Source organism: Hemiscyllium ocellatum, chromosome 3 (assembly GCF_020745735.1).
Source record: "Hemiscyllium ocellatum isolate sHemOce1 chromosome 3, sHemOce1.pat.X.cur, whole genome shotgun sequence".
In the NCBI taxonomy this organism is placed as follows: Eukaryota; Metazoa; Chordata; class Chondrichthyes; order Orectolobiformes; family Hemiscylliidae; genus Hemiscyllium; species Hemiscyllium ocellatum.
Window position 1 is genome coordinate 22,094,387 of NC_083403.1, and position 15,596 is coordinate 22,109,982.

A 15,596-nucleotide genomic window follows, 5' to 3' on the forward strand; every position below is an offset into this window, starting at 1 on the left:
AGAGTTCAGTGTTGGGACCCCAGCTGTTCCCAATATACATTAACGATTTGAATGAAGGAATTGAATGCAATATCTCCAAATTTGCAGATGACAATAAGCTGGGTGGCAGTGTGTTTTGTGAGGAGCATGCTAAGAGGATGCAGGATGACGGACAGGATGGTTGAGTGGGCAAGTACTTGGCAAATGCAGTGTAATGTGGAGGTACTTCTAAGGCTCTATAAGGCTCTGGTCAGACCATATTTGGAGTACTGTATGCAGTTTTGGGCCCCATAGCTCAGGAAGGATGTACTGGCCTCAGAGCATGTTCAGAGGAGGTTCACAAGAATGGTCCCAGGAATGAAAAGTTTAATCTGTGAGGAATGTCTGAGGACTCGGGGCATATACTTGATGGAGTTTAGAAAGATGGGGAAGGGATATCTAATTGAAACATACAGACTACTGGATGGCCTGGACATAGGAGATGTTGGGAAGATGTTTCCATTGTTAGGAGAGACTAGGACCTGAGGGCACAGCCTTAGAGCAAAGGGAATGCCTTTTAGAACAGAGATAAGGAGAAACTTCTTCAGCCAGAGAGTGATGAATCTATGGAATTCACTGCCACAGAAGACTGTGGAAGCCAGGTCATTGAGTATATTTAAGACTGAGATCAATAGGTTCTTGAGTATCAAGGGGATCAAAGGTTATGGGGAGAAAGTGGGAAAATGGGGTTGAGCAACTTCTCAACCATGATTGAATCACAGAGCAGATTCGATGGGATGAATGGCATAATTTCTGCTCCTGTGTTTTAAAGTCTTATGGTCTTTTCCCCAGGGTAGCGGTCCAAAATTTGAGGCATAGGTTTAAGGTGAGAGGGGAAGGGTTTCAAAGGGACCTAAGGGATAACTTTTTCACACAGAGGGTGGTGCATGTACACAATGAACTGCCAGAGGAAATAGTGGAGGCTGGTCCAATTATAGCATTTAAAAGGCAACTAGATGGATAGATAAATAGGAAGGGTTTAGAGGGATATCGGCCGAATGTTGGCAGATGGGACTAGATTGATTTAGAACATCTGTTCAGCATGGATGAATTGGACCGAAGGGTCTGTTTCCATGCTGTACATCTCTATGACTCTAAAGACTGGATTGACTGGGCTTGTACTCACTGGAATTTAGAAGAATGAGGGGGGATTTCATGGAAACTTATAAAATCCTGATGGGACTGGACAGGCTACATTCGGGAAGAATGTTCCCAATGTTGGGGAAGTCCAGAACAAGAGGTCACTGTCTTAGAATAAGGGGTAAGCTATTCAGGACTGAGATAGGGAAGAATTTCTTCACTCATAGAGTTGTGAATCTGTGGAATTCTTTACTACAGAAAGCAGTTCAGGCTAGTTTGTTAGATATATTCAAGAGAGAGCTGGACATGACCCTTGCGGCTAAAAGGTCAAGGAGTGTGGAGACAAAGCTGGAGTACGATACTGAAATTACATATTCCGTTATCATATTGAATAGTGGTGCAAGCTCAAAAGGCTGAATGACCTACTGCTGTGGAGGAGAAAGTGAGGACTGCAGATGCTGGAGACCAGAGTTGAAAAATGTGGTGCTGGAAAAACACAGCAGGCCAGACAGCATCCGCGGAGCGGGAGAATTGACGTTTTGGGCATAAGCCCTTCTTCAGGACCTACTTCTGCACCTATTTTCTATGTTTCTAGGAAAGATCACCTGACCCAAAATGTTAACTCTGATTTCTCTTCACAGGTGCTGCCAGACCTGCTGAGCTTTTCTAGCAACTTCTGTTTTTTTTTCTATGTTTCTATTTTTACAGTTGGAAGCATACGGGGTGCACTTTAATTTAACAAATTTGGGAAGTGCTGGAGATGCTCAGCAGGTCTGGCAGCACAAACAGAGAGAAATATGGAAATCCAGCATTAGAAATCCAGTGACTCTTTGTCAGAACTATTCCGACTTCCAGTACCCACAGATCTTTGTTTTTTATTTAAATGATAATTCAATGCAAGTCCTGAGCATGCTCTGTATTGGAAACAGTTTTTCCAACTTGGTACAGTGATTTTTATTTTGAAAATAAAAACTCGTTTGCCATTTGACTGTGCCGCTATTTTGAAAATAGTATCCTCGGGGAACACAAACCTTAATCCTGAACATCAGAATTTTAACACACGGATATCCTAAAGTGAGCTGCAGACCAGACTGGACATGTCGCGCTTACTCATCTCCAATTTTCCCATTCAACAACCTTTCTCAATGGACTCATGCCAATTGGTAGTTGCTGCTGAAGCAAAAACATCACAACTGTGTCTTCCATTAGTATTAGTGAATGAAACCTTTAACATCTAAATCTAAACAGTACCTGGGGATTTGTTCTGCTGATACATGTTTATTGGGGAAGCAGTTATGTGATGTTTTCTCAATGTTAAAATCAATACCAAATCAATGACCTAGAGCGGATTGTGTACAAAGTTTGCTTGGCATCCTTTCATATATCTCAGTGTTTTTGTGGCTTCACAAATTACTAATTGCCTTCAAGCGGGTCTCATAGAGTCATAGAGACGTACAGCATGGAAAAAGACCCTTTGGTCCAACTCATCCATGCCAACCAGATATCCCAAGTTCATCTCGTCCCATTTTCCAGCATTTGGCCCATATTCCTCTAAACTCTTCCTATTCATATACACATGCAGATGCCTTTTAAATATTGTAATTGTACCAGCATCCACCATCTCCTCTGGCAGCTTATACCCTATGTGCACCACCCTCTGCAACGAAAGGTTGCACCTTAGGGTCCCTTTTAAATCTTTCCCCTGACCTTAAATCTATGCCCCCTAGCTTTGTATTCTCCTACCCTGGGGAAAAGACCTTGGCTATTCATCCTATCCACAATTTTATAAACTACTATAAAGTCACCCATCAGCTTCCAATGCTCCAGGGAAAACAGCCCCAGCCTATTCAACCGCTCCCTGTAGCTCAAACCCTCCAATCCCGGCAACATCCTTGTAGATCTTTTCTGAGCCTTTTCAAGTTTCACAACACTTTCCTATGGCGGGCAGACTAAATTGAATGCAGTATTTCAAAAATGGCCAAATCAATGTCCTTGACAGCTACAACATGACCTCCCATTTCCTATACTTAATGCACTGATCAATAAAAGCAAGTGTATCAATTACCTTCTTCATCACCTTGTCTACCTACGACTCACTTTCAAGGAACTATGAACCTGCATTCAAAGGTCTCTTTGTTCCCAAGGTGTTTGTGTGTTACTCTTTATGATCCTTTATATTTGTCAAGAAAGGAAAATATCTGTCTGTCAGACACCAACAAAAAACATGGAATTCCAACTTACTGAACTACAGAGATCACCGATTGACAGTAATTGATGTCACAGTATAAGGGATCATGGGTTGATCAAAATGTGGAACATCAAAGGTCAAGAGTCTTTTCTATCATTAACCCGTTACAGCTGTCACTAAGTGGTGAATTTGATCACTAATAAATGGACGAAATCTGAGGCACACCCCATTTAGACAGGGAAGAGTTATGGAAACATGGAAGCATGGAAAATAGAAGCAGGAACAGGCCATTCCCTCCTTTGAGTCTACTCCGCTGATCAACGTGATCATGGCTGATCATCCAACTCAGTATTCTGTTCCCATTTTCACCCCATATCCTTTGATCCCTGTAGCCCCAAGAATCTATCTCATCCTTGAAAACACTCAATGTTTGGCCTCAGACACACTCTGTGACAGAGAATTCCACAGGCTGACCAATCTCTGGCTGAAGATATTTCCCTCATCTTAGTCCTAAACAGCCTACTGCTGTATCCTCAAACTGTAAACTTTGACTCCTGGTTATAGAAACCATCTTTCCTTCATTTACCCTGTCTAGTCTGAACTTTAAATGTTTCTACTAAAGCCTCACCTCTCCACACACCCCTTGTCCCCCTATTATTCTAAATTCCAATGAATATAATCCTAACTGATTGAGTCTCTCTTCATATATCAATCCTGCCACTGCAAGAATTACCTTGATAAATCTTATTTGACAGAACATCATTCTTTATTTAAGGAAACAAAAATGCGCACAATACTGGAGGTATGGTCTCACCTGTACATTTACAGCAAGACATTCTTGCTTCTATTCTGGAATCCTGTTTATGATTATCACTACATTCCCCAACTCCATATCATGAGCTGAATTTCCTGTTCCTTGGATGCTGCCTAACCTGCTGTGTTTTAACCAGCAACACATTTTCAGCTCTGATCTCCAGCATCTGCAGACCTCACTTTTTACTTCTCCATCATAATCCAATGATCTAATACAAAGATAAAGATGACAACTGTTGAAAGTACTGACCAAGAAGAAGACATTAGTTCTCATCTGTCAGATGTTCATACAACCTCTGTGTATTTACAATATTGATTTTACGTCTGTTGTTCTGGGAATTTTTAAATTATTTATATATTTTAGACGGAGTTTTCAAATATCTTATGCCCAGTTAAAAGCTAATTTGAGAGCAACGTAGTGAGGATGCTGGAAATATGAAATTAAAAAAAAACTAGAGAAGCTCGGTAGGTAAGGCAACATCTGTAGACAGAGAAACAGAGTAAACTTTTAAAGTTAGCATCAATGTTAACCTTAATGGTTCTCTTTATAATTTCTGCTGACCTGCTGAGTTTTCTCGTGTTCTTTTTCATGTTTTTACTTAAAATTTAAATCTATGTGGTGAAATCTTCTGAATGAATAATCCATGTTCCAATCAATTTGATGATGGTGAACAACAGACCAAAATGCAACTTGCACATAAATATAAGTCAAAAGGTGTGGCGCTAGTAAAAGCACAGCAGGTGAGGCAGCATCCGAGGAGCAGGAGAGTCAACGTTTCATGCATCAGCCCTTCAACAGGAGCGTGGAGGGGAAAGGGGACTGAGAGATAAATTGGAGGGTGGGGTGTCAGGTGGGGCTTGCGGGAAGGTAGATGGGATGGCAGTATACGGATGCAGGTAGGAGGTGATTGTGATAGATCGGTAGGGAGGGTGGAGTGGATAGGTGGGAAGGTAGGTCAAGTCAAGAGCGCAATGCCAAGTTGGAGAGTTGGATCTGGGAGATGGGGTGTGAGGGAGATTTGGAAACTGGTAAAGTCAACATTGATGCCATGTGTTTGGAGGGTCCTGAGATGGAAGATCAGGTGTTCTTCCTCCAGTTGGTGGGTGGCTTTCATTTGGTGATGCAGGAGGCCCAGGATTTGCATGTCCTTAGGGGATTGTGAGGGGGAATTGAAGTGGTTGGCCACAGGGCAGTGGGGTTGTTTGGTGCATGCTCCTCCCACTAGAAGGCGGGTGGCTTTGATTTGGCGGTGGAGGTGTACATGAATATGGCAAGAATGGGAGACACACAATAGCACTCTGACGTAGAAATCGATCGAAGTGTACATCTGCTGTGTTATCTTTTGTACATCGTGTTATTAGCCCGAGGACCTGAATCAGCGGTTAAATCTTGTACCTCCTTCACGGTGGGGTCTAGGTTGACAGTTTAGATTTGGATTTTCTGATACTTCTATCTCTATCATTGAGTTATTTATCGTCCATTAGATTTTAATTCATCCTTATTTTTAAAAAGATCCACAAATTCAGTTCGTGGAAATGGAATGGCGTTAAATATCGAATGAATTCTAAATAGCTGAATGAATTGGAAAAGCTGACGTTCTGCCCTGTGCCAACAGCATTGCATCGAATCACAGTGGATAGTTTTGCAAATTAAATTATCTCACAGAAATACGGCAAAACTCCGACAAACCGACAGGAATTGGGGAGATTCAGTTTAATCTTCATATTTGATTGACATTTTCTTCAACAACCTTCGCATTAGGAATGCGTGTTATATAATATCTGGAAAGAATTAACACCCAGGCCGGCGCGAGCATGTATCTGAACTCAGCGCTAAGTTCCCGCACACCTCCTAAGGTTAAAATATAGTATTTGCAGTTATAGGCACCGCCTTCCTTCACTGTTATTTCAGAGTGCAACAGATTTCAAACCTCGCTTTTATTCCAGTGGTGCAAATTATTTGACAGTTGTGTGCTTTGAGGGAGAAAATTGTCCGACTTCTGTTCCAACGTCTTCGCCATTTCAATGTTAAAGGTCGTAGACCTGAAACCCTGTGCTTTTTTTTCTCTCTCCACAGATGGTGCCTTCTCTGCTGAGTAATTTTGCATTGGTTGTGTCAGAAGCAGAAACATTTGCTCCCACGTTAAAAAATATGAATGGCTTGAATTTTGCGATCTAGTTCAGAATGAGTTTACTAAACATATGCAGCCATATACAAACGAAAAGAGGGATTTTAAAAATTCATTCATTCACAGAATGAGGGCATCACTGGGTAGGCAACATTTATTGCCTATCCTCACTTACCCACAGGGCAGTTAAGAGTCAACTATATTGCTGTGGGTCTTGAGTTACAGAGTAAGGATGGCGGATTTCCTTCCCTAAAGGAGATTGGTGAACCAGATGGATTTTTTCCTGACAACTGACAATGGTTTCCTGGTCATCATCAGATGGTTAATTCCAGAATTTATTGAATTCAAATTTCACCACCTGTCATGGCATGATTTGAACCCAGGTCCCCAGAACACTACCTGGGAGTCAGCAATAATACCACTTGGCCATCATCCTCACTATGGGGTAATTAGTGGGCGGCACGGTGGCACAGTGGTTAGCACTGTTGCCTCACAGCGTCAGAGACCCAGGTTCAATTCCTGCCTCAGGTGACTGACTGTGGGGAGTTTGCACATTCTCCCCGTGTCTGCGTGGGTTTCCTCCGGGTGCTCCGGTTTCCTCCCACAGTCCAAAGATGTGCGGGTCAGGTGAGTTGGCCATGCTAAATTGCCCGTAGTGTTAGGTATGGGGTAAATGTAGGGGTATGGGTGGGTTGCGCTTCGGCGGGTCGGTGTGGACTTGTTGGGCCGAAGGGCCTGTTTCCACACTGTAAGTAATCTAATCTAATCTAATCTAGTGCCACAGAAAGGCAGGTGTCCACAGCTTTCAGTTTGGAAGTGGAATGAAGGAAGTGTAGTCACTGCAGTAATGCACAAAAATGGTACAGCAAGGTCCCACAAACACTGGGTTTACAGAATGCTGGTGGTTCCAGCTCTCCTTTATGGGTCTGAGATGTGGAGCAGTACCAGCAATGCTGCCTGCACAGGATCTTGTGAATCTGCTGGGAAGAAAGACTTAGGAGAAAGTGAGGAGTGCAGATGCTGGAGATCAGAGTTGAAGAGTGCAGCACTGGAAAAGCACAGCAGATCAGGCAGCATCTGAGAAGCAGAAGAGTCGACATTTCGAGCATAAGCCCTTCATCCAGAATGAGACTTATGGCTCAAGGGGGCTGAGAGATAAATGGGAGAGGGTTGGGGCTGAGGGGAAGGTCTCTGGGAATGTGATAAGTAAATGAAGTGGGGGTGAAGATGATAGGTTGGAGAGGAGAGTAGAGTGGATATGTGGGAAGGAAAATGGACAGGTAGGACAGTTCAAGTGGGCCAAGTTGAAAGGTTGGATCTGGGATCAGGTGAGGGGGAGGATGGGAAATGAGGGAAGTGGTGAAATCCACATTGATCCCGTGTGTTTGGAAGGTCCCAAAGCGGAAGATGAAGCATTCTTCCTTCAGGCATTGGGTGTTTCGGGTTTGGCATTGGGGGAGGCCCAGGACTTGCATGTCATTGGCAGAGAGGGAGGGGGAGTTAAGGTGTTCAGCCACCTCATGGTGGGGTTGTTTAGCACAAGTGTCCCAGACATATTCTATAACACTTACCAATATGTGAATCCTTGACCAGACCAACATTGTACCACATTGATCAACCACTCTCCATCAGCTGTGATGGCCTGGCCAACTCACCCGCATATCTACCAAGAGACTCCCTAAGCTAGTGCTCTACTCCCAGCTCCAAAATGGCAGGCAAGCCCCTGGTGGACAGAGGACGTGCTTCAGTGATACCTTCAAGGCCTCACTGGCAAAGTGCAACATTCCCACAGACACCTGGGAATCACTGGCACAAGACCATCCAAAGTAGAGGTGGAACAACCAGGAAGGCATCTGGCACCAGGGAAAATTGGAAGCCAAGCCAAAATAGCGTAAGAAGCCACTGCTGCACCAACGTCCCACCCACTCCTTCTCATGACCACATTCTGTCCCAAGTGTGGCGAAGTGGCATGGGTCCGTATAGCTACCTTCGGACTCACCCAGAGTGGAAGAGAGTAATCTTTATCAGTGAGGAACCGCCTATTAGGACGAACAACCAAGTAAGAATGACCAGATTATGTGCTTTACTGATGTTGGCACACACACACCTGCAGCTGAAAATGTGTTGCTGGAAAAGCGCAGCAGGTCAGGCAGCATCCAAGGAGCAGGAGAATCGACGTTCCGTTCCTGAAGAAGGGCTCATGCCCGAAACGTCGATTCTCCTGCTCCTTGGATGCTGCCTGACCTGCTGCGCTTTTCCAGCAACACATTTTCAGCTCTGATCTCCAGCATTTGCAGACCTCACTTTCTCCACACACACATCTGCACACAATGAATACTCATGTATACATGCGTCCACGTACACACACTGTTGTGTGCACAAACACGCTTCTGTTCAAAAGCACAACTATTATTAATTGACCATTAGTGATATGTTTTGTTATCTGTTCTCCTATAACTAAAACACAACCACTTACAAGGCTATAATAAGTGGGCGGCACGGTGGCACAGTGGCACAGTGGTTAGCACTGCTGCCTCACAGCGCCTGTAGACCCGGGTTCAATTCCCGACTCAGGCGACTGACTGTGTGGAGTTTGCACGTTCTCCCCGTGTCTGCGTGGGTTTCCTCCGGGTGCTCCGGTTTCCTCCCACAGTCACAAAGATGTGCGGGTCAGGTGAATTGGTCAAGCTAAATGTAGGGGTATGGGTGGGTTGCGCTTCGGCGGGTCGGTGTGGGCTTGTTGGGCCGAAGGGCCTGTTTCCACACTGTAAGTCTAATCTAATCTAATAAAACAAAACCTGCAGATGCTGGAGACCTGAAACTTACAAGGCTGCTCCACGTTTAAATTCTTTAATTGGTTCATCTCTTGCATTTTCCTTAGCGCACGATGTCTTGTGGAGTGTGGGGGCAATGCCGGGCGTTTCGCCCCCATAGAGAAGAGATGGTGGTGGGGTTGGTGGATGCTGACATTGAAACCATGTGTGAACCGCCCGGATCGACTGGGAATGATAGGTCAATCAGATGCTAACCTGGCCTCCGAGAGGGAGATAGTCTAATGCTACTAACCCAGTGAGAAAAGGGAACGCTCCGACCAATCTGGGATTAATCCGATCGAGAGAAATAAGGTCCCAATGCCCAGTAAAAGGTAGCCGGGGAGCGGGTGGGGTTTCACCTGTCAACTCAATACTCCGCGTTGTTGTATACTGCATTCCCGTTTATTTAAATCCCTGCTCCCCAAAGCCCCGTCCCGGTCCCCATAAAAAGTACAACAATCAGAAATTTTCACAAAACCTTTATACTGAAGCAGGAAGCCAACCCAAATGTCAGAAACCTGAAATAACAGCAGCAAGTCTTGTTGTTCTGGCGAAAGGTGTTGAGCTGATACATCCCCAGCCCGTGTTTCTCTCACCCCGGACACTACTTGACCCTCTGGGCGTTTGTAGCATTTTCTGATTTAGTCCCTAAAAAAATAAACGAAATAACGTAGGTTTGATGGTTGCTTGGTTATAAAATAATTAATCTCCACTTCCTTCCAAGTCACTACTCGGAGATAAACATTGTGGTTAGACTTTGCATGTACAATTAAAACGAGAAGCAAACAGGCGATGTAAAAGGAGGCGGGAGATTACAGGCGGAAGCGTTCTCAGATCTTGCCCATTAACAATCCACGGCTGGTGTCAGGTTATCACATTGTTCAGGGAGAGATTACATTTAGATTACATTTAAATGGCCCCACATCGCAACACGCACTGTTCTCGCTCTGCACGCAACAGCGAGGCGGCAGCGGGCAGACTCGGGAAGTGCAGTTGCTGCTGCAGAGGAGGATCCCACCAGCCCCTGTGAATGTACAATGCGAACATCAGTTGGAGGGTGATCTAAAGGCAATGACATTGTTTTACCCCGAAGTAGACAAAGGAGCAAAGTGCCCTTTCTGGTCCAATTCAGTGTAACCCTGCAGAGAGGGTTCGCCCGCTGCTGTGTGACGGTAGGACAGTGCCCCCTCCCCCCTGTATACACACACACACACACATATATAAGTTAGGTGACAGAAACGCTAGAAAAGCCGAGACTGCAAACACGGTGAACCGACTTTCTTGAGAGTTTTGCTTTGCCCGCATTCTTCGCTCTCTTGGTACCCCGAACCAAGTGACCCAAGTTCGTTGATATCGTGTGGGACTGACTGGACTTTCTCGGGCATTTCGAGGATCTATTTAAATGCATCTGGAGCACACCATCCCCATCGCTGTTCAAGGCTGGTCATTATTGCAGGGGGTATACTTCTCTGTGTGAGACACAGAGGGATCGCTGCGCTGTCTCGGGGACCAGGACACTGAAGGAATGATCGCCAATCAAACGTGCGCCTTCGGCCAAGGGCTGCCTGCTAGCCCCAGTGTGCAGTGGATACTGGCGGCCGCTCTCTCTGCCCTGCTCGGGCTGCAAGCCTGCCGGTGGCTGCAGCACCACCTGCAGCAGTGCCAGCCCGGGAGCCCGCCGGGCCCTTTCCCCTGGCCCTTGATTGGAAACGCGGCTCAGCTCGGCCGGGCGCCGCACCTCACCTTCTGCAGGCTGGCCGAGAGGTACGGCAGCGTGTTCCGCCTCAAGCTGGGCAGCCGCGCCGTGGTGGTGCTGAACGGCGAGGAGTCCATCCGCCAGGCGCTGGTGCGGCAGGGCGCCGACTTCTCGGGCAGACCGGACTTCGGCTCGTTCGCGGTGGTGTCCAGGGGCCGGAGCCTGGCTTTCGGTCCCCACAGCGACCTGTGGCGGCTGCACCGGAAGGTGGCTCACTCCACCATGCGGGCTTTCTGCACCAGCAACCTGCAGACCAAGAGGGTCTTCGAGCGGCATGTGGTGTGCGAGACCCAGCAGCTGGTCAGCGTGTTCATGGCCAGGGGCCGCCTGGAGCCTTACTTTGACCCCTGGCCCAACCTGGTGGTGGCTGTGGCCAATGTGATGTGCGCGGCGTGCTTCGGCAGGAGGTACGAGCACAGTGACCAGGAGTTCACTGCGTTACTCTCCAAGAACCACCGCTTCGGGCAGACGGTGGGAGCCGGCAGCCTGGTGGACATCATGCCCTGGCTGCAGTACTTCCCCAACCCGGTGCGCAGCGTTTACCGGGACTTCAAGCAGCTCAACCAGGACTTCTACCTCTTCGTGCAGGACAAGGCTCGGCAGCACCGCCAGGATTTCCGGCCGGACCGGCTCCGGGACATGACGGACGCCTTCATCCGCACCATCGAGCACGGCGGGGTGACCAGCGGCGCCGGCCTGACCCTCAGCCCCGACTACGTGGACTCCACCGTCAGCGACATCTTCGGGGCCAGCCAGGACACGCTGTCCACCGCCCTGCACTGGATCACCCTGTACCTAGTGTGGCGGCCCCAGCTCCAGGCCAGGATCCACCAGGAGCTGGACAGGGTGGTGGGCCGGCAGCGCATCCCCAGCCTCGAGGACCAGCCCCGCCTGCCTTACCTGATGGCGTTCCTGTCCGAGGCGCTGCGCTTCAGCAGCTTCGTGTCCCTCACCATCCCGCACGCCACCACCCGGCACACCCTGCTCTCGGGTTACCGCATCGCCAAGGGCACCGTCATCTTCGTCAACCAGTGGTCAGTCAACCACGACCCGCGCAAGTGGCCCCAGCCCGAGGTCTTCGACCCGTGCAGGTTCCTCACCGAGGCGGGCACCTTCAACAAGGACCTGGCCAGCCAAGTGATGATCTTCTCGCTGGGCAGGAGGAGGTGCATCGGGGACGAACTGGCCAAAATGCTGCTCTTCCTCAGCGTCTCCCTCCTGATGCACCAGTGCACCTTCCGGGCCAACCCCAAAGAGCAGCTCACCCTGGACTTCACTTACGGCTTAACCTTAAAACCCAAACCATTCACCATCAACGTGACTCTGCGTGACACACTGGAGCCTCTGAATGTGGCTGTGCAGAGAATCCAAGAGGCCAACAGCAATCAATAACTGCGGGATCTTCTCCGGCTCTTGTTCATTCACAGCGGGACACTAAAGGGTTACATTTCACTTGGTTGCGCTGGTCGAGGCTTTACGCTACTGTTTTTAACCCAGTCAAGTTGTGCTGTGGACCAGTTTGTAATTCTAATAGTGGGTGAGAAGGCGGGGAAAGGTTCGTGTGTACTTGCCCTTTGGGCAGTAAGAAATCAGGGGTTCTCTTTATAAATTGAGTTTTATATAAATAGTCCAACAGTTCGCCATAAGGTTTGAATATAACTAGGATTGCTGGGAGCGGACTCGATGGTCGAATGTTTGGTGTCTGCTCCAACATCCCTATCGTCTTATAGTTGGCACCCATCGAAAGAAAACAAGGTTTTTTTTTAAATATAAAAAAGCGCAATAGTTGGCCACACTGGATTCTGAAGTTTTATTTTCCTCAGTCAGACCTTAATATCATTAAATAGTCCCTGAAGTTGCAGAGGAGTTGGCAGTATCAAAGGTTTGCTGCAATAACAGTTGCTGGAAATCCGACAGCAACTGACTGCGAGAACACCACTTTGAGCTCCTTGCAAACACGCCAAACCTGGGCGCCAGCCTTTCAGTACTCTCCTCACTGCCATTTGCAGATTCTCAATCTCTGATGATTTGCCAGACTGATTCTCAGTCCTGGCTTCCTGGGTTGGAGTTGTACACAGTCCTGTGTCGGAACTTTGACAGAACCCATTCCTCAGCTTCCCCCCCACCCCTCCAGCCCGACGCCAAAATCTCGTTTCCTCCTCAAGCCGTAAACTGTCAACTGGGGAGAAACCAGGGTCAGAAACAAGCCGCTTCCGGTTATGACTGGTCTCCCTCGCGTTTCAGAAATTGCTTCGAAATGAATCGATTATCTCCGATGGGAGATACGTGAACAGACCCAAGAAATATTGTACCGCCACTTAACTATCATCCGATTCTCTGCTCATGTCTTGCCACTGGAAGCAAATGTGGTCTTCACACTTATTGAGGCTTCCAATATTATCATTTAAAGCAGAATGCATTTAATTCCCGTCCCCTGGAAATGTGACGAGATAGCCTAAGCCATGGGCGGACAGTTGTGGTGAGAGACAGCCTGGCCCACGCACCGTGAGACACAACGTTGCGCCCAAACCTTATCAGTATTTGGGACAGACAGCAGAAACGAAAGGGAACTAACTAACCTTGGTTCAAACTGCAAGGCAGTCTCAAATGAAAGCGAGATAGCTTCACAGTTTGCGCGCTTTGCTTGGTCATAAATCGTCGATTCAAAGATTTTGCGCTCAATTAAATGCTCCCATCTGACCTTTAATTTGTCTGCAACACTATAAGCAGCGACACCATTGCATTTAGCCTAAATCATATCTGCTTATCACTTGTAAATTGACATTCGTTGCGATTTTATAACACGTCTTCCTTTTTAATCAAGTTTTTAAAAATAAATTTCAATGCCAGGTAGAGTCAATTACAGATATTTAAGAATCAACTTGTTCACAATTCTGGAACAGGGGGAACTCCTGTCCTGGCTCTGAGGTAGGACACTCCTATTGCCCATTCATGTCGCATTTACACTAAGGTAAAACATCCTACAGGGTCAACTGCAATATATCTGATGCCACAATCTGATCCATGATCTTTATTAAGATTATCATCTGATCTTTATTAAGAATTTCCAGCTTAAAATTTGATTCAGGCACAATCTGATATGAAACTGACCATTGTGGAAGATGACTGATCCAAGTTGCATACCTTGCTCTGTGAGGATTGCTGGAGGGGTGTAGGCGTTGGTCTCTATATTGTTGGACTGGGGTAAAAGAAAAATAGCTGAAAGTGTGTTGCTGGAAAAGCGCAGCAGATCAGGCAGTATCCAAGGAACAGGAAATTCGACGTTTCGGGCATAAGCCCTTCATCATTTCCTGATGAAGGGCTTATGCCCGAAACGTCGAATCTCCTGTTCCTTGGATACTCCCTGATCTGTTGCGCTTTTCCAGCAACACACTTTCAGCTCTGATCTCCAGCATCTGCAGACCTCACTTTTTCCTAAAAGAAAAATAGTTAATGTTTTCACTGCTGATCAAGTGCTCTTCACACAGAGATTACCAATTAGGTGAAAAATTGTAAGGCAGTATCTCTATGAATTCATACCTCACCAAGAGACAAAGCTTTTGTGGAGAAAAAGAGTAAACTAATGACATTAATGATGTACTGGAGAAGGGTGCTGAGTAACTGGGTTTGAATCCATCTTAAAATAGAACATTAGAAAATCGATGTTCTGGGGAGTGCTTGAATACCAATACAGGTAACTACCTATAGTAAAAAAGAAATCTTTTCCCATTAAACATTTTCATGTTTATACTGGGTATAATGCATTCAATGAAACAAAATGAACACTGTGTTTAATACGCTACAAGATATATAAATCACTACCCTTGGCATACTAATTTAACTACTTCCTCATCTTCTCTGAAAATGCAATACCTTTTGAAATTAATGGGTTTTAATGTAGATTAACTTGGTTCTGAAAAAACTGGACTGGATATGAATCCAAATGTTAGCTACAAATAAACTTTAGATTCTAGATAGATATCATCATAGCAATTGTAAGTGTTTCCTGTCTGTTAATGTTCCAATCCTTTACAGGCAATTGCCTAAGATTGGACCAATTATAATTCACTCTGATGACACTGTTGAAAATTAAAATAATAACTTCTCGCAGAAACATCTTCATCATGGAAGTAAATCTTGTGTGTTATCCTCTCCATCCTGCACTGCACTACAGTTGGCCAGCTTAATTATATAACAAGGCTTATTTTGGATATAAATACTTAAATAAAAGAAAGGAGCTCTCCCCCCATCAGGAAAACTAAGACTAAGTATTGGTTCCAAACTAATTGTTCATTCCTTAAATTGTGCATCTTCCAGTGGGACAAACAAACAAAACAATGTGAGGGTTAACTCAATTTCTTGGCGGAAGTTTGCAAAAATGATAAGTTGAAAAAGTGAGGAGATTTTCATTTTTTTCTGGGAAATCTCTAAATTGTCTGATTATTTAAGTTTCTCTAGCAGAAGTCACCCCGTCATTCATTGCATTTTATGATCAAATCAGCACTGTTGGAAAAAACAGTGATTTCAAATAATAATAGCTTGATACAATCTTTGCCACAACAGTATCGGGTGTTATATTGAACAATTTGGGAAACAATGCTGAATGTGGAGGAGCATAAAAAGAATAACATTGGGACTGAATTCAAAAGCATTTAATACTTTGCTTTCAAAATGTTAGAAGTCAAATGGATAGATAAATGATAACCACACAAGAAGAACTTGCTTTTTCCAATGAACACTTAAAACTAGTTATCCTGGTACTTTTTGCATGCTAAAGCTGCCCAGGAACAGACAATAGC

The 15,596-nt window shown here is 45.8% G+C and overlaps 1 protein-coding gene across 1 annotated transcript; it reads left to right on the forward strand.

Annotated features, from left to right (window-relative positions):
- Positions 1-9,852: 9,852 nt before the first annotated feature.
- Positions 9,853-14,074, forward strand: LOC132831043 (cytochrome P450 1B1). Its single transcript, XM_060849097.1, has one exon. It carries the CDS (start codon positions 10,567-10,569, stop codon positions 12,187-12,189), a length of 1,623 nt encoding a protein of 540 aa, XP_060705080.1. The 5' UTR covers positions 9,853-10,566; the 3' UTR covers positions 12,190-14,074.
- The last annotated feature ends 1,522 nt before the right edge of the window (positions 14,075-15,596 follow it).